The 27,476-nt window shown below is 34.3% G+C and overlaps 3 protein-coding genes across 3 annotated transcripts; 2 read left to right on the top strand and 1 right to left on the bottom strand.

Moving 5' to 3' along the window:
* Nucleotides 1-618: 618 nt before the first annotated feature.
* LOC112529830 (RGG repeats nuclear RNA binding protein A-like) lies at nucleotides 619-4,271 on the top strand. The gene is made up of 7 exons (XM_025141240.1): nucleotides 619-924; nucleotides 1,660-1,972; nucleotides 2,164-2,229; nucleotides 2,340-2,472; nucleotides 2,973-3,131; nucleotides 3,217-3,273; nucleotides 3,890-4,271. The coding sequence occupies exons 1-7, from the start codon at nucleotides 762-764 to the stop codon at nucleotides 4,073-4,075; spliced, it is 1,077 nt and encodes a 358-aa protein (XP_024997008.1). The 5' UTR covers nucleotides 619-761; the 3' UTR covers nucleotides 4,076-4,271.
* A 1,339-nt stretch (nucleotides 4,272-5,610) lies between these two features.
* On the bottom strand, nucleotides 5,611-11,407 carry LOC112529153 (ras-related protein RABD2c). The gene is made up of 8 exons (XM_025140252.1): nucleotides 11,235-11,407; nucleotides 10,218-10,290; nucleotides 9,634-9,681; nucleotides 9,499-9,546; nucleotides 8,617-8,688; nucleotides 8,344-8,499; nucleotides 7,616-7,719; nucleotides 5,611-5,972 (listed from the first exon to the last, which is right to left on the bottom strand). Exons 1-8 carry the CDS (start codon nucleotides 11,246-11,248, stop codon nucleotides 5,879-5,881), a joined length of 609 nt encoding a protein of 202 aa, XP_024996020.1. The 5' UTR covers nucleotides 11,249-11,407; the 3' UTR covers nucleotides 5,611-5,878.
* A 4,525-nt stretch (nucleotides 11,408-15,932) lies between these two features.
* On the top strand, nucleotides 15,933-22,023 carry LOC112529730 (vesicle-associated protein 2-1). The gene is made up of 7 exons (XM_025141105.1): nucleotides 15,933-16,332; nucleotides 17,852-17,922; nucleotides 18,096-18,177; nucleotides 19,173-19,288; nucleotides 19,371-19,487; nucleotides 20,438-20,512; nucleotides 21,613-22,023. Exons 1-7 carry the CDS (start codon nucleotides 16,272-16,274, stop codon nucleotides 21,799-21,801), a joined length of 711 nt encoding a protein of 236 aa, XP_024996873.1. The 5' UTR covers nucleotides 15,933-16,271; the 3' UTR covers nucleotides 21,802-22,023.
* Nucleotides 22,024-27,476: the final 5,453 nt, after the last annotated feature.

Genomic DNA, 27,476 nt, shown 5'->3' with positions numbered 1-27,476 from the left:
ATGAATGAATAAGCCAAGTTGTTTTGTTTTTATTTTATTTTTAGAAACACGGGTTTGTAAAAATAAAATTTATTATGTAAACAATGTATTCTCTAAAAGTTTAGCCAACATTTCTACACTTTATAATGAAAATACAATAAGTCATTTTATCAAGACTTTTAAACCATGAATATTTATCGTGAATACTATGCAAAATAAATGATTTATAGGTTCTCAAAATATTTAAGGTTACTAAATGAAGGCATTATTGGTTATAAAAATGGTAAATAAAACATGAATAATACATTATAGCAAACAAAAGCTATGGGTGTTTAAAAAACCGTTGAATTGCTCAAACCGATCAAATCAAGTTGAATCGGATCGTTTTTAGCAATTCAAGCGACTTGAATGACCTGACAGTCTTGTTCGAAAAATAGCCAATCCGCTAAGTCCGGTTCCGGTTCCGGTTCGGTTTATGGTATGTTTCGGGAGGTTAAACCACCCAAACGATAACAACACAAAACGTTAGGGTGAAGCCCACCCACATGATAGCAAATCACGAGAAGATTAGGTTTACGCCGCTTCTCATATATATGCCGCTTTGGTAGGGTTTTTCTACCGCCTCTCTTCTTCCATTTTACACACACACTCTCTCTCTCTCTCAGTTCTTCTGTCATCTCTAATTCAATCCATTAATGGCCGCAATTCTCAACAATTTCTAAAGTTTCATTACTTATTCTTCATCGAAAGGCGTAGGATTTTTGTTTTTGTGTTGAAAAAAAATGGCATCAACGAATCCTTTTGATCTTTTGGGTGATGATGATAACGATGACCCTTCTCAGCTCATAGCAAAGCTTCCGGTGGCTGTTGCAACCGCTAAGAAATCTCCGGTTGCTAAGCCGGCAGCCAAGCTTCCTTCCAAACCGCTTCCTCCTTCTCAGGCTGGTACGCTTACTGTCACTTTTGCTTTTATTTTAATTTGTTCAAGCTATTATTCAAATCAGATCTGTTTTCCGATTGGAATGATGGAATTTGATGATCACAGATGGTTATTAATATATGTAAAGAATGTGAATTTGAAATGTATGTTTAGAGATATGATTGCGTGTTTGTATAATTACTTCCAGTTTCTGGTTTTTATATGTTCAGATTGAACCATTGATGTTTGAGTTGGACCTGATTAGCAATCAAATAAAAACAGTGTATAGTTTGATCAAATAAAGAAAATTCCCTAAACTAGATTAACGGAACTTGCAGACCAACCAAAGTCGTTGTTAATTGATATATTGGATTAGAGTATAATCAAGAAGATAAAAGAAGCATTGTATCTTTGAATGAAAGAGGGTTTAGAATTGTAGTTTGATTGTGCAAACATGATGGTCTTCCATTTTAGAGGGATTTTTTCATCAATTTGGTGTTTGTAAGCTCGACTTGAATGACGACTACCATTTTAGAGGGACTTTTTTCTAGTATAATCAGTTTAAATTCAGGGGTACGAGCAATAGCTATATTACTTTTGACATTCTTATTATAATATATACGATATTTTCTTCTCATGGTTATGTAGCATTGGTGTTTTTTATTACTCAAGTGTTGTCCAAAAATGTTGGTTTGATTAATCATTCTGCCGTTTAACGTAATTCTGATGTTAACATTGTGAAATATTGTTTTTTGATTTAGTGCGAGAGGCAAAGACTGATGGTCAACGTGGAGGAGGGCGATTTGGTGGAAATGGAACAGGGAGAGGTGGTCGTGGTGGACGTGGTTTTAATCGTGATTCAGTTGATAATGAGAATTCATATGGAAATAACAATGGGTTTTCCGGAGGGTACAACAGACCTTTGGAAAATGGAGACGGTGAGAAACCATCTGAAAGACGTGGACCCCGTTTGGGAAACCGTGGTGGCCGGCGAGGTGGCTACAGTAATGGAGATGGCGCTGAAGGTGAACGCCCTAGGAGGGTGTTTGAACGCCGCAGTGGGACTGGTCGTGGGTTAGTACTTGTGTACATGTTAAAGCTAACTTCATAACAACATATTCATGATGACTAATAGTTATTCGTCATGATTATTCAGAGTTATGCATCATGAATAATACATGAAATAGTTGGTTTTCAAGATGTTTATGGTTCTCATTTGAACTTTCCTCTAATTATATTATTTTTAATTATGTCTTTTTGTGCAGAAGCGAGTTTAAGCGTGAAGGTGCAGGTCGTGGCAACTGGGGAACAGCCACCGATGAGGTTCCCACGTAAGTACCCAAGTTTTAGCTTTTTTTTAAAAGCATTATTTTTCGTGAAGTAAAGTTACCGTAAAAGCTTCAATGAGTTGATTGTTGCTTGAATGATAAATTGTATGTAGGGAGACTGAAGAACCTGTTACTGAAACCGAAAAGATTATGGAGTCTGATAAACAAGCAGGACAAGAAGATGTTGGTGATGCCAACAAGGAGAATACTGTAGAGGTGGCAGAGGAGAAAGAGCCCGAGGAGAAGGTGGGCTTCTTTTCTTGACCTCATTTTAAATATTCTTTAGGGTGCGTTTGATATCAAGACAAAACAGAAAAGAATAGGACAGAACAATTGTTTAGCATTTGGTAAGACAAAACTGGATAAGATGGAACTGAGCAAATGAATTAATCAAAATATAGAAACCATGTAAAAATAATATTCTGAGGACAGTAAAGTGAAAGTTTAAAAGCATAAAATAAAATAAATAAATTTAAAGGATGCATAGAATGTAAAGGACGTATTTGATGTTTTAGAAGATAAATAGGTTTTATCTTGAGGTTATATGGGGTGGGGTGGAACATACCTATTCCACTCTGTTTTTGTCTATTGCATATAAAACCCTGCCAAACATGTAACAGTGATCCCTGCTCTGTCTTAACCTATTCAGTGTGCCTAACGCACCCTTATGTTTTTCATCTGAACATAAGAAGATTGTGTTATTATGGTTACGAACTTCATTTTGAGGTCTTCTTGTGTTTGATTAGGAAATGACCCTGGAGGAGTATGAGAAAGTGCTTGAAGAGAAGAGGAAAGCATTGGTAGGACTGAAGAATGAGGAAAGAAAGGTGAGCTTAGACAAAGATTTGGCAAAAATGCAGCTGCTTTCCAACAAAAAGACTGAAGAAGACATCTTTGTTAAACTGGTATACTTTTCATTAAACTACGACCATTCTTGGTATACGTCGATATGTTTATTTTATATATATTTATAATCGCTTTTGTAAACAGGGTTCTGAGAAGGACAAGCGTAAAGAAGCTGCTGACAAAGAAGAAAAGGCAAAGAAGGTGAGACAATAATGGCATAGCTGCTTATTTTTTGAACTGTTGAAAAAGCCTTATTTGGTTAGCCATAAGTTAACTTTTGAAAAACTACATGAAATTGGTGTTTCAATAAGCTGAAGGGGATTTTTTTCACCTTTTTCAGTGATTCCCCTTGTATTTTTATAAGCAATTTTTTCAGCATATCCTTTTTTGATGATTTTACCTTGTCATCTAGCTTATGAGCTAGTTTTTACTATAGGGTCTGTTTGTTAGTTGCATAATGAGTTTAATGGGATTTACAGCTTACTTGGTGAGCTATGCATGGCTGTTTGACAGTAGTGTAATGATATAGAAAGTGGCTTATTCAATAAGCTTTTAGGCGGAGCTTTATGCAGAAAGCCAAGTTTTTTCTAAACCTGTCCCTCCCAATTGAAGGACACTCAGATTCTGTCTACGAAAAATCCCTCCCAAACAAAAACATTCTCAATCTATACAGACAAATTAATATATATGGGCAATTTTATTCATACACGACTTAATGAAAAACCAACTTAACATCCCCTAAGCGTGACTAGTTTATCAGTTAGTTTTGCTTAGATTGAAAATCGATTATCTTACTAGTTTGTGTTTGATTTTGCAGTCTGTAAGCATCGACGAGTTTCTGAAGCCTGCCGAGGGAGAAAGGTACAATAACGGTGGAGGACGTGGTGGTAGGGGCCGTGGGCGTGGGTTTAGAGGAGGATATGGAGGTGGGAACATAATGCACAATGTGGTTGCACCGTCTATTGAGGATGTCGGTCAGTTCCCATCGTTGAGTGTCAAGTGAGTTAAGGGGTTTTTTAGTCTTTTTGGTTAGTAATGGTCAAATTCTTGAAAGACTTGTTAGTATTTGATTGAAACTATTATCAATGGTCTTGTAAGAGTGTAAATCATTAAGATACCTTGCTACATGCCCTTGGGCTTGGCTTTCTTTGAATTATGATTCAGCATTCTATACCATTTTGGTGAAGTCTTAACAAGTCAAGTTTTTTAGCCTGTGTTATTTTCCTTATAGATGATCATAACAAAGACTTGTAGAAACTTATTGTTGAATAAGATGGCATTTTGATGCCCAAGAATCTTACCTGATAACCCGGTTAACTTAGTGAAAGTCACGACTCTTACCTAGTTGGCTTAATGAAAGTTGCAACTCCTACCGATAAGCATTTTTGATAAATAGCCACTAAAATACCAGCCTATCTCTCAAATATATATAATATATAATGTTGAAATATTATGTGATCAAAAATTTCCTTGTTAAGGAATCTAGACTTTAGAAGTTGATAAAATCCTTGAAAATTGAATGTAGGTTGTGAAACTATTTTTTTTCCTTTAAGCTATTTAGATTATTATATTTTTACATCTTATTTTGAGTTTGCAAAAAAAAAATTATGTATTATAGTTTACAATACTTCTATTTATATTTTAAAGAAAACGATTTTTTAGGCCCGTTAGTCCGTGGACAAGTCAGTATGTTTATAGGACGAATTATTGATCCCAAAAAACCAACAATGCTTATTCGACAAGAAAATAGGCGAGACCAGACAAACCCGTAAATGATCACCTTGGTGATAGCCTTAATTTTGTGGTATGGTTTTCGAGTCTTGTTAAACACCCGAACTCCATGGGCCTTGTTCAAAAACTTTACTTTTAGGTCGTTTATCAAACGTTTATCAGAAAAAGTCACCACCTTCATTTACCTTGTCTAATAACATTATTGAACATCAAAATGGATTGATAATAAGTATTTATCACCCAGTAAGTACTTATTGAATAAGAATCACCACCCTCATCAGATAAGACTCTCAATCATTGTCTATCCTCTTAGGTGTTGTTTGGTTTGTAGGATTGGATTTAGAGGGATTTGAAATCAAATTTTATTCAAATCTCATAATTGACTTGAAAGATTTTTTGGATTTAAAATAAGTATATAATTTGAAATTTTCATGGGGTGGTTGGTATTTTATGAAATTTTATATGATTTAAATGTACAACGTTTTAAAATATATTAAAAACATTTGTTTTGTAATAATCATTAATAAATAGATAATTTAATTATTTTTATAACGATTTAAAATTTGTTCGTATAAATTCTTTATAGAGAATGAAATTCAATTTCATTCAAAATTCTACAAACAAAAAATACCAACATTTCCATATCTTTGAAATTCGAAATCTTTTCATGAAATCCAGAGTCCCTTACAGGGTAAAATTCTTTGTGCTTCCTATGCTAAACCGGTAAAGTAATTGATCAATAAGCGCTTACGAAAGATTCAACTTTACATAGAAAACAGAACATCAAATAAGAGCCACACAGAATCTTGTTATATAAGGGGAAAAAGTAGGTAAAACTTTCGGCAAATTATAGATCACAAAGGGATGCAAACTGTGAAGCAGCAGTATAATATAGTCATCATTCAACAAATCTTATCCTACTTTTTTTGTACAAGAAGTTCCCTGAATTCAGTTTACATTCAAAAGAATGGAAGTTCGACCAAAGAGACACGATTAATGATCAACGGCTTCAAAAAGTAAGGCACTGAAGTTTATAACACTTGTAGATCGTAAAGCCATTGACCACCGAAATAGTTCAAGAGCAGCAACCTGATTTCTGGTTGACGGGTTGTCCTCGGATCTGAACGGTTGGAGGTCTAGCATTGTTCATTGCTGGCTGGCTTGCCATCCTGCAAATAGCCCAAAAAATTAGTTGCTATTGATACCATAGTCATATGCCAATTAAGAATATATTTTTTTAAGATGGTTACTTTCTGCAGATTTCAAATTTTAACATGTTCTACGAGTTATCAGTCATATAGGGTGCTTTTCGTACCTGGATGGGACCGGAGAGTATTGGACAGGTAAAAGTGAGGTAAATAATTGTGAAATGTTTAGGGTTTTAATATGACATGGTTAGTTAGTAGAGCATCTTCAACAGCTAATGCTAAAAATAGAGATTTTAAAGATTTAGCAATTCTTTTGCTTCAACAGCTATGCTAAGACGTATACTAAGATAGAGAAAAGAAGAAAAAAATGTGAAAATCTCCAATTTTGGAGAAATCTCTAAAACTCTATAGAGAAATAATATCTTGATCATTTTCCATCAGTATGAGATATGGGTTGGGTTCCGGTGAGAAGGGAAGTTAAGTAGAGAAGCGTAAGAAGGGATCTCCACCCTTGGATCGATCCAAATTGGATGTCAACACTAATGAGGTGCACCGGATCAATTCCCTTCTAAAACACAATTCATGAGTGCGCATGAGACTAAAAGTGATCAAGGGTTCAGATCTCTTCTTAAGCTTTCTCACCGTAACTTCCCTTCTCACACGATCCTTCATCTAAGAGATATTAAAGATAAATGTTTATAAGAGAGAGATAATATTTTATAAATGTATTAAATATTTCAATAATATAGTGCTACAATTGCTAAAATGGAATAGTTGTTGGAGTTGGATGTAATTTTTTTAGATTTTGATTTTTAATATTCTATTATGAAAAAAGTATAGCATAGTTGTTGGAGATTTTCTAATTGACAAATCTTATCCCAACTCCCTGATATTCGTTTCACCAATTTTTGATGGGACAAAAAAATGCATATTTGTCACAATGAGTTCCCGTTGTGTCCCAGTCTAGCGTCATGTCAAACGTAGGACAACAAGTTTTTGTACTTTATTGTCCTGACCCATGTACCAAACGCTAGGGGTGAGCATGGGTTGGGTCGGGTCGGGGAAAACAACACAAAACCCGATCGGGTTTTGGGTAAGACTTATGACCCCCGAATATAAAAAACGGGTGTGTAGGAGTTCGGATTCGGGCTTTGTCGGGTTTCGGGTGTAGTCAGGTCGGGGGTATAATAATTATAAACATATAATGTCTCAATTCTTTGTTCTTCATACTTAAACATTAAAGATTTAAAGTAAATTCACACTTCAAAAATCCAAATTTCAAACATTAAAGATTAAAGTAAACATTTAAACTAATAAAAATAAAGTTCAAACTTCAAAGTGGCTATTAACAATACTATTAAAAGGTTTAGGAAATAAATTAAAAAATTAAAAAGTTGGGCCGCTAGTTCGGATTTTCGGACGGGTTCAGGTGATGGGTTTTGAGGCCCGAACCGAACGAAATCACTTTCGGACTTGGGATATTGGGTTGGTTCGGGTAGTTTGAGTCGGGGATTTTCGGGGGGTTTTGGGTTGGATTTTCGGGTATTTCAGGTTTCCTCAGCGATGTGCATAACATACAGTTTCATCTGTGTTGGATATAACTATCACTTATACAAACATGTTTTACGACTTAAATGCATCAAAATAGAAGCGAAAAATGAAACCTGTTTTTGATTTCAGCAGCCATAGCCATAAAAGCCTCTTCCACATTGGTGGCACTCTTCGCACTTGTTTCTAGAAATGGAATCCCGATCTCATCAGCAAATGCCTGCATAGGGTAAGTAACTCTTACTATTTTTCTGCAATTTTTATAAGCTCTAAGAACAAAATGATCATATCAAGTCCATAAGATAGGAGTCCTCCCATGAAAACTTCATATATGCTCGAGAAATCAATTGGTACGCTAATTGTTGGCTAATAAGCTAGCTCTTAAACTTCTGATATATATAAAAAATTAGATGATAAGCAAGATAGCAATGTAAAATGACCTAAAAGTACATGGTGAAAAACTAGTTGGATAAATATAAGCATTACTGGAAAAAAGTGGAAGACCGCCCCTACAACTTATTGAAAAGTTAATTGAAGTAGTTTTCCAAAAAGTTGGCTTTATGGCTAATCAAATGATGCTTTTCAATGAGCTCAAAAAATAAGGTAGTTTATGATTTAAGGTAGTTTATGATTGCCAAACATGGTCTTTACTTTTTGGGATGTCCCATGAGAATTACAAAGTTCCATTTTCTAAAAAGTATTTCATGTTCAAAATTACCTAATTAGCCATGATCATCATTACAAATAATTGATTTTGTCTTGTACTTGAACTATCTATCAAGTCGAAAATGTTGCAATTTTCATTGGAGAAATCGCCTATAGCACAAGAAGTCTGAATTATTACCTTTCCGGTTTCATATGACACGACCTTCTGTGCTGTAAGATCACACTTGTTTCCAACGAGAAGCTTGTTTACATTCTCACTAGCATAACGATCAATTTCACTCAACCATTGCTTGACATTGTTGAAACTCTCTTGATCGGTCACGTCGTAAACGACCTGCAAGAAAAAGTCCCAAGTGAAAAAGATTGCTTAAAAATTTCCCATAGCTTCTATCCTCCGTACAAAATTGAATGCAAAAACGATAGTAAGAACACGAGATGATGAATTATTTACAATAATGCCATGAGCTCCACGATAGTAGCTGCTGGTGATTGTCCTGAAGCGTTCTTGCCCAGCAGTATCCCACTGTATGCAAAAGAATAGTGAGAAAAAATAACAGCAAAATATATATATATATATATATATATATAGGCTGCTAACATGAAAATAATCCTAGTTTTAAAAGTAATCACCACAGCATACAAAATCAGCATGCCAACCACAACAAGGTCAATGGAATATGAGAGGATTATGAAGATTTTCATGAATAATGCAATATACAGAATATATACTCGAGCTAAGGTTTGCACCACTTCTTTTAAAATTTTCACAACTTATGCCAGTCATGACTCAGGGTGTGTTTGTTACACCGTCAAGAGTTAACAGGGCGGGACTGGACAAGATTGGACAGGCGAGAGTGACTGGAAGTGGTGAAAGAATTCTGTAAGGTTTTAATTTGACATGGGTAGTTCAGTAATTTACTAATCTTGTCTCATCTCTTTGATTTTTTGTTCCACCTATTTTGGTGGGAGAAAAGTAATGCATTTTTGTCTCACTCAGGTCCTTTCATGTTCCAGTCTAATGTCATGCCAAACTTGGGACAAGTTTTTGTACTGTCTGATTCCCTCCTGTCACACGTACCAAAAACAGTGAGTGGGTGGGATTAAGGGAGGATGCGACTTGGCATATAGTATCAGTATCCATTTTTGTGTCTTATCTTTTATAATGAAGCTACTATATGTACACATCTAAACCCTAAAAACGGTGTAGGTTCTTGGCGATCATTTCCAAATGAATACAAAAGAAAGTAATATCTCCAGTGTGAGCAATTCTAGGTATATGCAATGTCGAAGCTTGAAATAGTTAACACGTCAGCAGAGTGAGTTAAGAGCTTACAATTTGGAGCTTAATTGTTTTGCCATCCTGTTCCACGGTGCGAATTTTCTATAGAAGAGACATCGTAATTAGTAAAAAGAATACTTACTGAAATAATATCACATAAAAATGGAAACTTAATCAAGAATTGCTTACAAAGTCCACACCGATGGTGCTGATGTAACTTTCCAAGTATGAATCATCCTGCAGTACAAAAATAAGAAAACGGTCATGGAATTTCTCAAGAACTTCATAGTAAGTAAAAAAAGCACAAACAAATTGGATGATAACCATGCATATCAATTCGATTAATGTGACAAATTAAGAGAGTTATCGTAGTTAGTTTCTTTTTATGTAAATCGTCAACTTTTTTGTTCGGATATACTTTTAAAGTTTGTTTTGAATTTCAATCACCAACTGGCATGCAAACTCTTTCTTTAAGCAAGAATTGCAAATACGGAAAATGTGCAACTACCAGAATTTGTATATATAGTTTAACCACACAACATATATGCTATTAAATGTGTCAATTAGCCGTTCAAGAGATGCCTTAATATGACAAAAGAGATAATGGCAGATATGTTGACGTATGTATTATAAGCAAGCATCTATGTTTTGTGAATTCACTTTATGCTTTTATCCAAAATACAAGTAACATGGCCTTTAACCAGTGTATGCAGATAGAAATAAATCAAGCAGACTGATTGACCATCAGAGAAAATAAACATGAGGAAACTTACGGCAAAACGCAATAGAAGGCATGATTTTCCAACTCCTGAATCTCCAATGAGTAATAGCTTGAACAGGTAGTCACTACAAGAGCAAAGAACTATGAACTTTAACAAGCCTACAATGAATCGATAACTTATAAACACAACATTTACACTTTTATTCATGTTATATTAATATCAGTATATGTCATAAACCTCCTGCAACCTATTACAGATACCAAATCTGGGTTTCACTTCACTATAGGCCTGAACCACTAAGAAGAAGACAAGCAATATAGCTATCATCTCAATCTTACATATTTTGATGTAAGGATCTACAAGTTCAAAACAATCCCCTAAACTTAAAACTATAACAGTTCAGATACTACTAGATTCCGATTCAATCATTCAAAAACATAAAATCTTGGTTTAAAGTAAATCTATTTTAAACCTAACCAGTAATTATTCATACAAGCCAAGATTACAGCACTAGCCCAGTTTAAGGTCAAAATTCATCCAAGTCCATCAAGCAAGCTCGGTTCTATCTCAACTTTCAACTTCAAAATAATATCATCAAGCTCACACAAACAAAATTTATAGCCCGTACAAATCCTTGAATTTGACCCAAGTCAGTAAAAAAACTGGCAAAATCAGGTCAAACTTTTAAAGTCCAAATCAAAATTCATAATTTAACAATAGGACTCGCGATAAAATTCAGAATAAAACAATTTAAACTTCCTTAGAATATCTAATTACAAAAACAAAAATTCAATAATTCAATGGAACTCATTTTATGGATCGAAATCACTGAATAGATCGCACGAGAAATAACTTGATTTGATCTAAAAATCCCAAATTTAAGATAGCAATAGAACCCTAAATCAACATCAAAATACCGATAAGTAAACAACTAATCAAATAACATAGTTGAGCACCTTAACTAGTCAAACAAACATAGATCTAGCAGAATCACATGAAATATAAATCAAAACGCGAAATTTGGGTCAAAACTAGAGTATCTGCGGTTTAACTAGAAGAAAGACGTACTATTCGGGATTCATTTCCGTGTATAGAGTTGAGATCGAGTGATCGGAGATATGCAGAGAAGATTCCGACCGGCCGACGAAAAATCGGAAACTTGACAGGAGATATAAGTTTGAAAGTAAACGATTTCGTTTGAAGATATCTCGAAGATGCCTGTAATGTCGGAGTTTTAAGAATGTAGGTACGGTGGGGGTGACGTATTGAATAGAAACAACATTTGACACGCGTTTTTTAGCACAGTAAAATTACGTACATGCCCTCTGCATTATTGGTTTCCTTTTCCTGCAAGTAGTTTTAAATATTTTAAAAATATTTTTTTATAAATAGACGAATCATCATGTAAGAATAAGAGTTAGGTTGGGAAATGAAAAAACACTTGTATCTTACCATAGTTAGAGATGCGTTTTCCTTTCTTATCCATGTATTTAAATAAAGTCACATTCGCAAAATGCTCTTCCAATATAACTATGTTATAATAATTTATAATATATGGTTTTTTCATGATATTTGAAATGAATGGAGATGTAATAGTTGTACTTTTCAAAGCAAGAAACATGTGGGTAGAGATGGCTGATACATCCAAAAAGATTGTGGTTAGAGACTTGGAGCCGATTAGTATATTTATGCCACATATATATAGCAATTACTTAAATATTGTTATCTATATTATATTATAAAATATTTGATAAAAAAATTTAAAAATTATTTTTATATATGAATTATTTTGTGTATTAATACAAATTACTTAAAATTTAAGATTACAAATAAATTATGCATGAGTACAACTTATTAAATCTCCATTTTTGAATTTGTATGACTAACTACAGATAAAAATAATCAAATACAAGATAAACATCTCATTTTTTATATAAAAAAATCTAAAATATAATTAGGATAATCATTATTTTTATAACATTTTATTGTTAAGCCAAAAATAAATTACTTCACTAAATCGTAAAAATGTTATCTTTCTCAAAATCAGATAAATTGTATTATATCAACAAAAACAAAAAATAAAACAAAATATAAATGAAGATATATCGAGTACCAAATTGATTTTATTTTTAAATTGAAATTTGAAAAAAAAAAAAACTTTATTAAATTTAAGTTAAAATTAGTCCATCTCTTATCAAATAAGTATCTACATTTTTATATTATTTTTAGATATATTGTTTAAGATGTTCGAGTCAACTAATTATTTGTATTTATGTGAAGCGTTATTTTTCTTAACCGTTACTTATTATATATAATATGGTTTTTTTACAAAGTATTTTCCTAGTTGTTTTTCAGGGTTTTTGGGATCAGTTGAGACGCGTACAAGCAGACTCGGACACCCATAATTAACAAAAAGAAGTACGAGGAAAAAATATAAAAAATATTGTATTCAAAAAAAAAAATTTGCCAAAATGTTTTAAATTATTTACTTTCACCCAAAATAGCGTTTTTCATCCCTAGGTTGTCAAATTGGAGCTTGGGTTTAATTTTAAAATAAATTTTTGAGGAAATTACCAGTTGGACATTATGATGTTCAATCAGTCTAGGTGTCTCCTTATTTCAAGAAACATTGATTGAGATTAGAGAATTTTACATCTAGTTTTGCTTTGTTTAAAATTTTCCAATCTAGATTTTGATTTTTTTTTGGATATAAGATTAAATATGTATGTATACATAAGAGTGTTGGACATCGGTGGCGACTCTCTCTAGAAACCCAATTGATAATTGTTGGAAGATCGACTTGAATGGCATTGACAAGCAACACCTAGTTGAGTGTAGCATTGAGTTCGGATGGTTCACATCGTTTACTGTGTTGTCTTCTAAACGAACCCATATGGATCATCCTTGCATCCAACATGTTCATCAAGCTCAAGTATGAACTCATCATTGATAGCTACAAACTCATCAATGGTCATGGAGTCAATGTCGCAATCTCTGGCAACAGTTGTATCATATTATATATGTCATTGACGATTTTTTTTTTTGCAAAAAATATATTAAAACTTGACAACACTTTTAAAAACATGGAAATCAAGCTTTAAACTTTGTGTCATGGAAGAGGTCGTTTTCTATAAAAAGAATTTTGACAATCTACTGATTATGTTGTAGTTGATTGTGATGTTTCCTCTTGTATAAAATTAAGTTACACAGTCAAAAAGTAAATCATTATATCATAGTTTTAAATCATTTTATGAAAGAAAAAAAAAACATGATGTATAATTTTTTATATCATGTTACCACTATATTCATATTGAAACTGTAGGGCAAGGTCCAATAAGGTCAACTCATGATCTCTATACTATGAACCATAATGATTTCTTTTTGCAAGGTCCATTTTCTACAAAGTATCATAAAAACAATTAATTATAATTTGGAGGTCGTTTAACATATGCTTATTTGGGCAAATGTTTACCGGTAAAATTCAACATTATCACTTACTTATCTGGTAAGATTTTAGTCCATCCAAAATATTATCGTATGTAATAATTTACCCGGTAAACGTTAAATGTGGTAAGAGTCGTCGCCACCACTTACCGGTTAAGACTCTTGATCATTTACTTTTGCTCTTACCGGATAATATTCTTGGTCTTTGCCATATATGTACAGTAAGATAATGTGACTTGGTAAATGTTTACTTACGTAAGCGTTTGGTAAACGTCTCCTTAGTTAGACTTTGAAATATCAAAAATTACTTTTTAAGATCAAAATGCCAAAAAAAAACCTTACTCTTCTTTTAGAATCCAAATGTCCCATGCCCAGATGGTAGACAATATAAGTGTATTTACTTCAAGTATCTGTTAGCCTATGCTATTCAAACCTCTTACACCCAACACCATCTATCCTCCTTCTAACTCTTCACCACCATATCGTCATCATCTCTCCATCACAGTCTGTTGGCCCCTATAATCGATCTTCTTCTTTTTCAAATCTTTTTTGTTTCAGTTCTCCCTCATTTTATTTATTTGTCTATACGCGTTGCATTAAATTGTTGGAGAAGCACACTCAAAAGAGCAAAAAAAGGATAAAAAGAGGGGAATTGATAGCAGGATAGAGAGGAGAGAGAGCGATGTGGGTGCGAACGGTTTGAATGACACAAGGTTTGAACAGTAAACATTATGTAATTTTTTTCACTTCAAAAAATCTTCTTAACCTATTATAGATAGATAACGCATTCTAAAGTTAAACGATGTATGTATTTAAAAAAAATCAAAACACCTAATAATTGGAAAAGTTAAATAATTTATTTATATTTAAAAATAAAAATTCATTTAAGTTGAAAAGGTGTATTTTAATACTAAGAAAATAATTAAATTAAATTAAATTAAATTAAATTGGTTATTTATTTAAACAGAAGTGATGGGTGTGAGATATGAGAAGAATGATTAATCCATCGCTCAGAAGGAAACATTTTTCCATGCCTTTAAAGCGACGCATACTGCCACGTCACCATCCCAGCCTCCAGGCTCCAGCTTTGTCGTTCTCAAAGTGCCTTTTTGATATTCTGGATTTGGTCCCTAAACTATGTACCTATCATCAGATTTAGTCCTTCAACTTTTTTACATCTAACTTTGTTTCAAGGACAACACCAGTCTCTGATTTTCTGCTTCTTCGAGTCATTATTTCATATACCTACTTTCTTCTTCTTCATTTACTCTATTAGGGTTTCAATCTTAAGTTAAAGAATTGAGTTCCTTCAAACATTTATCATCCTCCAAATGTAAGATTTCAAGTAGTGATCAAAGCTTCAAGTCGTCCTCTCCATATTTATATATGGTTTTCACCAAGTTTATAAGTTTTCTAAAAAAAACTCTTACTTGTAAATCATGAGTATTCTTAAATTTATGAACTCTTGGAAATGGTGATGCAATGGTTTATTGGAAGTTACGGGGACCTTGTTTTATTTGGTAAAATTGTGTTAAAATGAATCTTATGAGGACTTTTGAAAGATAGAAACTACGTGTATGAGTATAGTTTGCTACTTTAAAATTGTGGCGCATGTTCGACTATAATATAATGGATCAATAGGCATAAGAGTCGGTCTATTTGAATAAGACGGTTTCCCTGTTGTAACTAGCTAGAATTAGGCATTGGGTCATCGAGATCGGTTTTGTTTGGATCCTCATAATCGAATACTACTCATTTACCATAATATGTAATTTCCAGTGAACGAGTATAGTTACAGCCATCAAGGGCCTTAAACTTTGAATTACGGTTAATTGGTGCCATTGACCATTGATCCTTAAGTCTTAACATGGAACTAAGGCCCCAATAATTTGTTACATGTTTTGTAAGGTTAATTTTTTTTATCATATAGTTTGTATTAGTTAACATATTACATTATCCATGTTTTATTTTAATTATATTATATAACAAATATATTTTTTTTTTTCTTATCAAATAGTTTTTATCATACGTGATTAATTCATCAACAAGTTTTTCAGTTAATAAATAATTTATTAGTTAATTTGCCAATCATAAACCTTAAACCAGTATCATCGATCCCCTATCAAATATCTTATGGCACACACAATCAATCTCCAAGCACCATCAAGCAATATGAAAATATTATAATGATCAAAATTGCATAAAATAGAAAGTTAAGAGGCATAAAGATAACAAATTCATAGTTTAGGGACTATTTTTGTAAATTACTATCTTAAGTTTAGTACCTTCCGATCCCCTGAACTTGAAGTACATCCTTGTCAGATAGATGCACGCTTTCACGTACGCACATACTGACCGGCGGGGAGAGGCCGTTTCCGACGGTTGCGCACTGTTTTATCCACCACCACACCATTTGTTCGGATCAAATTCAACCCATAATTTCATCCTCATTTCTCGTTCTCTCTTCCCATTGTAACAGCTCGATCATTTGAGGAGAGTAAAAATATTTCAATTCGTTTCTTTCTCGGATCTAGGGTACTGTTTGTTTGCGATCGTTAATTCATGGTAGATTGTGGTGTTTCATATTGACCACCGCCGGAATAATAACGGACGAGAAGATTATATTATTTTTTCATATTTGATTCGTCGATCTCAGCAACCATGACTAGTGGTGGCGGTAACAATTTAATCTCCGTCGATCCTGAAGAGCTCAGGTTTCAATGTAAGCATGATTGTAATTGTTAATGTATTTGATTTCTTCTTTATGTTATTTATTACTCCATTGAGGGTTTATTTTCTTTTAATTTATCATATGTTCCGTTGTTGGTCTAAGTAAATCTAAAAGTTTGATTCGGATTGCGTTGAATCAAGTGGTTTTAATTTAGGTTCGGAGAACTTATCTGCCACAACATGTGGCCAATTGGTTTTTTTTATTGGCGAAAGTAGATTTGAATGTGAAGATCGTAGTAGACGAAATGTGTTGAATCTGTCTTTTAGCTGAGGAATTTTGCCGCTAGTGATGATTATTGCAAGGAAATTAACTTTTGTGTTTACAACAGAATGGTTGGAAAATGCATCATCTTCTATTGAATCCCGTGGAGATCTACAGTAGCGATGAGCATTTGTGTGAATATGTTAGCTAGCCGTGTTGGAGTTGTAACTTAGAACATGCTTCAAGGAGCATTTGCATAACATTATGTTTGGGATGTTTGATCTTTCATGGGAAAACTCTGTTTCTGTTTCTGTATGGACATATGGTTCTCAGCTGAGTTGCTGTAGGCCTGTAGCTACATGACTACATCTAATGGATGATTTGTAGTGAAACATGTGCAGTGGAATAGAGTAGAAAGATTAACTATAATAAGAACATCTTCCCGAAAATTTAGATGATATTTAGAATGTGCTGAGCTTGTGCACCCACCTGTACTGGGATGAAGAAAAATGTTGACCACTCTTTCAGGGATGAAGCAGCTGCGCGAGTACTATATGTGCTTGTCAATTGTCATACCTAAGGGGATGTCAAGGTGGAGTGGAAGTACCCAGAGCATTATGAGTAAGATTTTGAGTCTTTATGTTTGCAGAGACACTGCTAAAGCGAGGATGCTATTTCATCCTCTTTATCGGGCATGATAGCTTGCATTGTTTTTTTGAAAGGAAAAGAGGTGCATAACTCTCTTAAGTTTATGACGATGGATGGTGAAGATGCTCCACATAACGTACACCATGTTCTCTTTTAATGGCACACATGTTTTATTTAACTTACTTCTATAGTTTCTTATGGCCGAAGTATCAGTTTCAGCTTATCGAGCTGGATGGGATAGACTATTAAAAGCTTTGTAACCCTTTTCTGTTTTTTAGATCCCTAAATGACATGTCCCTCATGCTCTCTTTGTTTCATGACGATACATATGCTTTTGTAAAAATAAAGCTTTAATAATCTCTACTACAGTTATGCAGGAGGTTATAAGATACTTGCATGTTACATTGGTTGACAGTGAAGTCCAAATGTCAAAATGCTTTATTTGTACCGACTTATCTGAGATCTTTTAGCCAATAGTTGGGACGACATGTTTATTTTTATGTTCATTTACAAACAAAAGTCATGTGTTAAAGTTAAAGCACATAGTCATGTTACTGTTTTTACTTTTGGTTGAAAAGCTATTGGCTGCAGATCTTTCTGAGTTGTGTATACATAGCTTATTATTTATCCGTTCTGATTTCTTGAGTGTTTTATTCAACAGTTGAACTGGAGAAACCAATGCATTGTGATATCAAGGTTACTAACACCACAGACAAGCATGTTGCCTTTAAGGTATGCTTTTTGCCCTAAAGTACTTGAATTATTTTGGAAGTGTGTTATTTCTGGTTGGTTTGTTTACGTTATTCTTTTTTTTTTCTCTCTCATCATGTTTTACACTTAATGTTTCATTGTCATTGACTTGGCTCATGATGCATACTTTTGTACCTTTTCCTTGTTTTTACCAGGTCAAAACTACTTCGCCCAAGAAATACTTTGTGCGGCCAAACACTGGTGTTATACAGCCTCGGGACATATGTACCATAAGAGGTGCTATCTGAACTTTTCAGTGAAAGGGAACAAATTGACATCACCATACACCTTATATTACTTAACTCACTGAGTTAGAACTATAATTAATCAATCATACACACCAAGGGGTACTGTGCACCTATCCCATATAAGTGTATAACACAATACATTGGCATTGCAAGAAGTGATACATAGTAGCATATTAGCATTATACAATGGCATAATGAGATCATACACAATATTACCATGGATGTTTGGGAACTCTTACATCACTATCTGGGTTTAGCCATTGCCTGGGAACTCTTGCACCAAAATTTCCACAACATGCTATGAAAATCTATCACCTAGATCCTATTATCATGCAATTTAATATCTTTTAAAGGTGGAGTTTTGTTGAGTTATGTGTATAATTTAAACGTCACCCGGTATTTGCCTTCTGCATTTACATTTTAATTGAGAAGCAATTGCAGGTTGCTACTAAAGCTTTCTAGGCATGTCAAAAACACATCATCTTTGTGGCATGACTTGCAGAACTATTTAGGGATGATCAATATCAGGGTGTTGGTTTATTATACTATCATATATGTTGGATATGGAGTTCGATTTGGACTGTATATTTGCATACAACTTCGATTGGATTTCACAGGCAATAGCCCACAGTCCAAATTTTGTGAGAGAACAGTTACGATGACAGTTTCTTGTCTTGCCCATCTATATTTAGGCAGTCTTTCTTCTCTGCAATGTACGAAGTTCACAAGAATAATAAAATCCAAGCAACTTCTGTGAATGTAGAGTAATTGTTTAACCACTTAAAATACCATGCCTTCAGTTTTCCATTACATGCAATTTGCTAATGTAATTGAGGTTGTCAATGGCAAAGGTATATTTCAGTAGAAGATATCAAGTCTGAAATTAATCGTCTAAATTGTTGATTTATTTAAAGTCGAATCCCCCTTTATGTTTGATTTAGTAATTACATGTCTTCTAACTTAAACTTGTTGATACACATTTAGTTACCCTTCAAGCCCAAGTTGAGTACCCTCCAGATATGCAATGCAAAGATAAATTTCTTCTACAAAGCACCCTGGTGCCTGCAAATACTGATACCGAAGAGCTTCCACAAAATACTGTAAGAATATTTACATTCCGTTCGACTCAAACTTCATTGAAATGATAATTAACAGTCTGGGTGTTATAATTGTCGCATCCAGTTTAGCAAGGAACCTGGTAAACAATTAGAGGAATGCAAGCTTAAGGTCTGCTATGTTGCTCGCACTGATCAGGGAAATTCAGATGATAACCTCAAACAAAATTCTGATCCAAGCTCTGTGAGTTCAATATCAATTCCTTTTCCACTTTGTATCTTTGGTGGGTTCAAATTTGGCAAAGCATAACTTATTTCGAAAGATGAATGAAGTTAAACTTTATATATTAGGGGAGTTTATGATTGCGTTTCTGCAAATACATTAGAACTTAATTGCATTCAGCAGACTTGCCAGAATTAAGATTTTCACATTTCTTCCAAACATATATTCGCTGTATCAAAATATAAACTACAATTATTTCTCATCCATCTTGAAACACTTTTCTTACATTTTTTCATGACAGTAGGCAATGTAATTGCAATTTGCAAGTTTGCAACATTCTCTCAATGAAAGGTTTCTTCGATTGTAGTGTCTTGCTATACATATGTACGTGTATATGTAAATATATATAGAGAGAGACAGGTTCATACGAGAACATTAACCAAAAAGAGAATAAGAAAAAGGTTGAATCATACATGATTTTACTCTAAATTCATATGTAAACTCACATGTGATTCACGTGACTTTGGCCGTGACCTGAGATCGCGGGCCACATTGGCCGTTAGCGTAAAATCATATGTGATTTTGCACGTGATTTGACCGTTTTCATGTTCTCTTATTTGGTTATTGTTCTCCCTTGGACCTCCCCCCCCCCTCTCTCTCTCTCTCTCTATATATATATATATATATATATATCTCCTATATGCTATCAATGTTAAAAAAAATTACTAAGCGACTCAAATGACAAGTATCTCATAAGGGGCAGGTTCATTTGAGAACCATAGGAAACAATTATTATAATTTATGAACTATTTATCGTGAATGCTATGATAGGTATTCATGAATATTTAGGTATATTAGTAGTTGGTTCTCAAAATATTTACGGTTCCTAAATGAATATTCCCCCATCTCAATAAGCAAGGTATTCATCATATGCATGGAATAACTTGCTTACATTCTTTCTTTAAATGCAGAATCAGGCTATTCAGACCGCAAGAGCCGCTAGGGATTCAGCCGTGAGAGAGGTAACCCAGCTGCAACAGGAACTGGTACGTTTACTTCTTTAACCTAACACGGTAGCTGGTTATGTAGTAAAATGTATTTACTTCCTTCGGCCCAAGAAAAGCATGCATTTGAACTAATTTTAAGTGTCAGATGACTTATGCCATTTTCATATCAAAACTAAAACTAATTGCCTTGGCTTTAGACAGAAATTTGATTATTACATCAAATTGTGACAAGATATATAAAGATGGCCCATAAAGTAAGGGTGGTGACTCTTGTCCATAAGCGATAAGCGGTTACTCGGTAAGCTTGGTAAATGGCCCCTTAATTGCGAAAATGACTATGGGGGCTATTTACTTCCTGCGGACCTCCTCTTACTGAGTAAGAGGTGCTTACCTGGTAAGAAGGGATGTTGTCCAACACACTCTTACCCAAAAATATGCTGACTGAGATGTCCCAGTAAGGAAGGGGTTGCTGCTTCAGTTAGAGCTTAACCAGCACTTGGTGAACAACCATTTTTGGTCGGTGCTTACTATGAATGCACTCTTGCTCGGTCAACGCGTACCCAATTTGTGTCGATAAATGGGCGACAAGATAATTTTGCAATCAACCACAAGGGTTGTGGCGTAGTGATTGAGGCCTTAGGGGTTGTGGTAGAATATCCCATTTGCCCAGGGCTCTATTCTAGGCGTACACAACAATTGTGGTCACTGGTTTTAGCAGGGCTGATTTCTTGCAGTCATAATTTACCGCAATTAGTCCAAGCATAGCCTGGGACATCCTTCCAAAATAAAAAATGACTTCACATCTACATGTTGTGTGAAATCTCATCTCTCTCATTCCCTCTCTCTTTCTGTGAATAAGTTCCTGAAACCGTTTTGGTTCAGGTTAGTTATTTGGTTTTGGATTTCTTTTAATACCCCTAGTGCCACCATTCACCTAAATCTCTTGATCTGCCATTGGTCAGCCGTCATCGCTTACCCAGAACTCTCTCTTACCTAAGATAACTTTACAATTACATGTGTCAAATCTCATCTCTCTCATTCTCTCTCTCTTCTGTGCATAAGTTCCTGATAGTTTTTTTTTTAATTTACTTCAGTAATTATTAGAACTAAACATTCCAAATGTTTTGAATTTACTTTAGGATATGCTAAAGAAAAGGAGACAAAGATCTAAGGCCAGTCCTGGATTCTCGTTGAGACTCGCAATAGCTGCTGGACTGATTGGGATAATGGTTGGTTTTGTCTTAAAGCTGGCTCTGTCTTCACCACCGCCACCGCCTCCACCAACACCAACACCAACACCACCGCCAGCAACAGCCGGGGCAGAGTAATTTTCCCGGCTGTTTCTTTCAAAATCTAGAAAACTGGATGATGATGATGATTCTCTAATGAACAAGTTTGTCGAAATTAAGCTGATGATATATAGCTTTACGTGTTGTTTGTCTTCTTACTTCAATTCTCTCTGTACATGGACCATTGCAAATTGCAACATTAACTGTTTGTTGGTACTTTTTTCTCAATACGTAAATGGACTATGCCATTACTATTTGAAAGATCATGTTTTCATATATGCATGGAAATTATTCCCCAGTATTTGTATGTATGATTGTATCATTATTGTTTAGATATGTGAATCTATCTTTTTATGAGCTATTATAAGATAATATATCTATAAAAGGTCATTTTCAAAGGAAGACCGACCGTAAAAAAGAAAAAACTGAGGAACATCCGGTTAATCTTCCATCTGGAAGGTATGCACGTGTGCATAAAAACCAAGAAACAACTTCAATTATTTGTATGCATATGCGGATAATATTCAGGTGAATGATTATCCTGGTGTTCTTTATTTTTTTGGGGGGTTTTCCTCTGGTTCTCATAAGATAGCCTATTTTCGTGAGATTACATTTTTACATTTGAAACTTCATAGCAAAACCTTATGAAAGTAAAAAAAAAAAAATCAAACATTCGTAGTAAACACACTGTGAAGTCTCAATTGTAAAAAAAGTGATCTCACGAAAACAAATTGATGTTACATAATCTCAGATCTATATATATGTATTTATTTAACTTATATTATACATTGGTATGTGACTTAGGCAAAAAGTAAATAAATATGCCTAAAACTTTGTTCCTAGGATTATTGAAATTAAAATTTTATATTGGAGTTCATTTATCAATAAATGACACAGTTCATCCATTTAATCTTTCTTGTAAAATTTAATATTGGTTTAATTTGTTTGGGAAAAACAAACAATAATTTATGATACAAATTATTATTAAATATTATGAATATATTAAAACATATTATCGATATATTAAATCCTTATTAAATGAGACATGAGACCATGACCTTTATCTCAATGTTAAAGGCCGGCCTTGCCAACTTATAAACCTCATAAAATCACTCTTATCAAGATACCGTCTTGTTCGTCGTTTGTCTTGTTTATTTTTTGTATATTTAAAATTTTCCTATAAATGTAAGATATTCACGTAATATGATATGTTAATATTTATTATATGATATCACAGATGCAGGTTCAATTGCAAACTTAAGTTATGTTGTAAATCAAAGGACAAAGAATAACGCGTCACGTATTACAGGCATTCACAGGATATTTGATCAAAGATGGTATATCATTCATCATGAATCTTGTAAAAGAAATCCACAATTCATTATTTATGATAAATGTAAACAAATGAGCACACATATCGTACTCTCGTTTGTCTTTCCAATTCACAACATAAACCGAATTTGCAACTAAATATCACACCACTATTTATAAATTACAAATTTATAACTCAACCATAAATCAATTTGGTTTTCATACAATACTACATGTATTTAATATGGTTTCATATAAACATTATGATTTTTATAATACCTTTAACGTGTAGCCTAGTTGATAAAGATGTAGGTAATTTTGTCTAAATGTAAAACAGGTAATGGGTTTGCTCATTCGAATGAGCCGGGTTCTGTATGGGTCCAGTTGAGACTGTTGGTAAACAATTTTTTGTCTAAATACAGTTTAATTTTAATGACATATATAATTCATGTAACAACAATTGTTTTTTAAAGAGTAAAAACTAATAAAAAAAATACAAAGTTATAGGTTTTTTTTAGTTATAGTAGTATTTCTAAAGTATTATTTAAAAATCAAAATTAAATACATGTTGGACGAAAGAAAAAGGAATCATCCAACATGGGGCTAATAGGCACAATTTAAAAAATTCAGGGGAACATTTTTTTGAAAAGAAAGTCAAGGGGGGCGATGTGTAAAATCAAAATTCGAGCAAATGGGCGGGAAAACATCGACCCAGCGAAGTTCTCAAAACCCTAACTCCAAATCCATTTTCGCGCCTCACCCACCACCTTCACATTTCTGCAAATTGCTTACAGATCGAAGATCATGAAGAAATATTTTCACCATTTCTACATCTGAATCACCTTTGTTACTCCTTCACAATCATCAAGCCCTAATTTTCTGACCTGCTGAATCGTGGATTTGAACAGTTTCGATGGAAAATCAGCTGATGCTAGCAAACGCATCTGATGAAGTTATCACTGAGCTTAGCATTGCCAACACCGAGTTAGAAAATAGAGCATGGAGCTTGTTTGCTATTCTGCTTTCCATCGGGCATCCGGTTCCTCCGATCCATTTGGCATCCCGATGCACTTCTTTTGATGCGTCTCTAGAATTCGTTGAATTCGTTTGCTCTATGCCTGATTCGCCTCTATCGTTGACGATTGATGGATTGGTTACGGTTTCTTCCGGTGTTTGTATAGGTTTAAAGCGCTTTTTGTGGAATTCAACTCTAGGTTTGAAGATTTTGGCTCCTCGGGGGATAAAGACGGGAGAATGTTGGCGTAAGAGGGCATCGGAAGATGTTGAAATAACGTATTACCGAAAGCGAAGAAGATTGTGTCCTAATGGTGCAACAGAGAAGGCTGATCAAACGGATTTGGCTATGCCTTTTAGGATCTCAAATGCTTGCGGAAAGGTACTTCATCTTCATCTTCTTTTCTTTTTCTTTCTGGATCGGTTTTAATTTAGTATGCTCAAGTTAACAATTGGGTATGAGTGATTTTAATGATATCCAGAACTTGCTGCAAGTATATGTATCTATTTATCATGGCAAGCTCTAAAGTACTCCTTCTTGGCCTTTGGTGTAACTCATTAACTTTTGATTATAGATCCTATTGCATGCTCCTGTAATTTCACTTTGGACCCTTTTAATGCAAAACCAAATTTTCTATTTGCTTATTTTGATGGAATCTTTGAAGGTTGACATTTCATGGATGGTACCGGGCACCCCGCTTGAACTCTCTTTTTATTCAAGGTACTTGACTTGGTCAGTGTTGAATGATTATAATTTTTAATTGATAGGTCTACATACATGTTGATGATGACACGGTAAGGAGTGTGATCATGAAAGCAAGCAATCAGTCAGTTGGTATATCTAATGACAGTAGACCAGATAAGGTGACGGTTAAGATGCCCTCACTCATCAACTTTAATGCTCGACCCCTAAATTATGGATCGAAAGGTAAACATGAAGGTGAAAGGGAGATGGGTACACTTTTGAGCATGAAAGAGCATGGAAGCAAGAATAATTTTCTTGGTAATGATAGTTACATTCGTTTCCCTAGTCCTAGTAAAACGATATCAGGAGGGGATTATTTTCAGTATCAGTCGTCATCTCATCTAACTGCAAGTTCAATTGTGCGAATAGAAGATATAAAGGGCGAAAAGTGTTCATTGAGCAAAAAGTGTAGTACATCTTGCCAAACAGATGATAACAAGAAGGTACTCTCACTGGTAAATGCTTGGATTGACGAAAGGTCTTCTAGGGCCAATAACAACTCACTTGAAAGACATAGACTTGTTGAGGGAAGAGAAGGCAAATATATCTTGGATTCTGCAAGCCATAGAGGCTACTTTGAAATTCTGTCAAATAACCCTGTTTGTGGGGACAAGATACCTGAATCTAATTCTGGAAACAGGAACAATTTGAGCTGCAATGACATGACACCTTGTTCTGGCAGTGGAGAAAAGGCATTTTGCCAAGAAGTTGGCAAACAGAGCAAAGTTACACCTAGAGACAATGAAAAACTAAAAAGCACCAAAGAAGCTGATATTGACGATTTTAAGAAGGAAGATAAATCAATTTGTGGAAGTGGAGAGTTACCTTGTTCACAACATGGTGAAGGAGATGCTGAAAATCTGTCATTGAGTAAGGAAATGGCTTGTAAAGATGACTATAAAAAGAAGAACAGTATCAGAGGCAAACACACTAGTCTAGCTACTGAGCTAAACTTGATGACTTCTACAAGAGAGCTCAACTCTCTTGAGCGGAAGCATCTGCCAGAATCCTATGTGGAACTGGAAGTTGATCCAAAGGATGAAAAAACTTATACAGTGCGAACAGTCTCCATAACAACAAACAAGGGAATTGATATTGGTGCCCATATTGAACAGAAGGATGGTAGAGAAGGCAAGAGGTCAGTTTTTGTGAAGCAGAAGTCGAAGCCAACTTGTGACCAGAAGATGCACACTCTCGAAAAATGGGAAAGATTAAAAGAGAACAAGGAAAAGCCTACCTCCATTTATGTGAAGGTGAGCTTCAATAATATAGGAGTGTCAGATATTGTCTAATCATGGTTTTAGTTTGATATAAATAAAATTTCCCAGCTTATTAGTTAACTGTCATAACACTTAAAAGCTTTGGATGCTTCATTTGCAGGATCATTCAGAACCAAAAGTACTGCCAGTGTTTGATTCTTATATTGTAGAGGAAGAAGAAGGTTCAGGTAATTTAAGCAAAGATGAATTCTTAATTCAAATATACAAGCTTAAAAGACCTAATTTCATGGCAGAATTTATAACATTTTTTGGTTGTTTTTGACAAACGAAATTCATAGGTGGTTATGGCACAGTGTACAAGGCACGAAGGAAAAAAGATGGAACAACGTTTGCTATTAAATGTAAGCAGCTGAATATCTCGTTCATGCCATGCCTTTTTGGTTCAACAATGTCAATTGAAGAAATGGTATTTTTGATGCAACTGCGTTAAATTCATAGCAACTAGGCCTTCTTGGGGCCCAAGTAACATTTTCAGGTCAATAGCTTTTGTTTAAAAATATACATAATATAATCAAACTGGGTCTGTTTTATGATGAGTACTTTTTGTAGTATTCAACAGTGTTAATACTAATATCAACAATGATCCTTTTAGGATATGTCGTTAAAGTTATTTATCTACTTAATTTACAGCATCATTATTGCCAATACTGTCCACTGCAATTTGTTCTTTTCAGTTATGAATTATGTTAACATCCTGGTAAGTATTAGTTGAAGCAATGCTCACCTGGCACTGGTGCATTATGGTTTTGCAGATCCTCATGCAAATGCAAACAGACATCATGTGCTCAATGAATTAAAAATGCTGGAGAGATTCGGGTAAGGATGATGAAAGGTATTACTTGAAACAATCTTCTCTGTTATGATACTGATGCAGAATGCTATTATACTTCAGGGGTAAGCAGTTTGTGATTAAATACGAAGGATCGTTTAAAAGTGGCAATTCTCATTGCATTGTTCTTCAGCATTTTGCTCATGACAGGCCTGAGGTGATTTTCTAATCAACTGTTTCAAATGACCAAGTAGTTGCTGGGCACTGTTATTAATATGCTTTCATTTTTCTTTTACTTTAGATTTTGAAGAGAGAAATAGATGTGTATCAGCTCCAGTGGTATGGCTACTGTTTGTTCAGAGCACTTGCTAGTCTTCATAAACAGGTAAATTTTTTATGCAAAGAAATTTCAACTTACATGGGTACCCAGGTCAAAAATCAGTATTTTGATTTTGTGCTTCAGGGAGTAGTTCACAGAGATGTTAAGCCTGGAAATTTTCTTTATTCCTGCAAGGCAGCTAAGGGATATCTCATAGATTTCAACCTTGCGACTGTAAGTAATGCTTACCTGAGCTTTGTTCAAATTTTTGTTGAT

Source organism: Cynara cardunculus (assembly GCF_001531365.2).
Source record: "Cynara cardunculus var. scolymus isolate 2C chromosome LG 16, CcrdV1, whole genome shotgun sequence".
Taxonomy (NCBI): Eukaryota; Viridiplantae; Streptophyta; class Magnoliopsida; order Asterales; family Asteraceae; genus Cynara; species Cynara cardunculus.
The sequence above is the reverse complement of the archived record's forward strand: the minus strand, read 5'-3'. Positions and strand labels throughout refer to the sequence as shown.

Bases quoted from the DNA above. Each gene is read 5' to 3' on its own strand.
- LOC112529830 (XM_025141240.1), top strand. From the start codon at position 762: ATGGCATCAACGAATCCTTTTGATCTTTTGGGTGATGATGATAACGAT. The intron at 1,973-2,163 runs GTTAGTACTTGT...CTTTTTGTGCAG, and splicing joins CGCAGTGGGACTGGTCGTGG to AAGCGAGTTTAAGCGTGAAG. The intron at 3,274-3,889 runs GTGAGACAATAA...TTGATTTTGCAG, and splicing joins AAGAAGAAAAGGCAAAGAAG to TCTGTAAGCATCGACGAGTT.
- LOC112529153 (XM_025140252.1), bottom strand. The intron at 9,682-10,217 runs GTAAGTTTCCTC...TTTGTACTGCAG, and splicing joins GCCTTCTATTGCGTTTTGCC to GATGATTCATACTTGGAAAG. The intron at 9,547-9,633 runs GTAAGCAATTCT...TCTCTTCTATAG, and splicing joins GCACCATCGGTGTGGACTTT to AAAATTCGCACCGTGGAACA.
- LOC112529730 (XM_025141105.1), top strand. From the start codon at position 16,272: ATGACTAGTGGTGGCGGTAACAATTTAATCTCCGTCGATCCTGAAGAG. The intron at 17,923-18,095 runs GTATGCTTTTTG...TGTTTTTACCAG, and splicing joins ACAAGCATGTTGCCTTTAAG to GTCAAAACTACTTCGCCCAA. The intron at 20,513-21,612 runs GTACGTTTACTT...AATTTACTTTAG, and splicing joins CCCAGCTGCAACAGGAACTG to GATATGCTAAAGAAAAGGAG.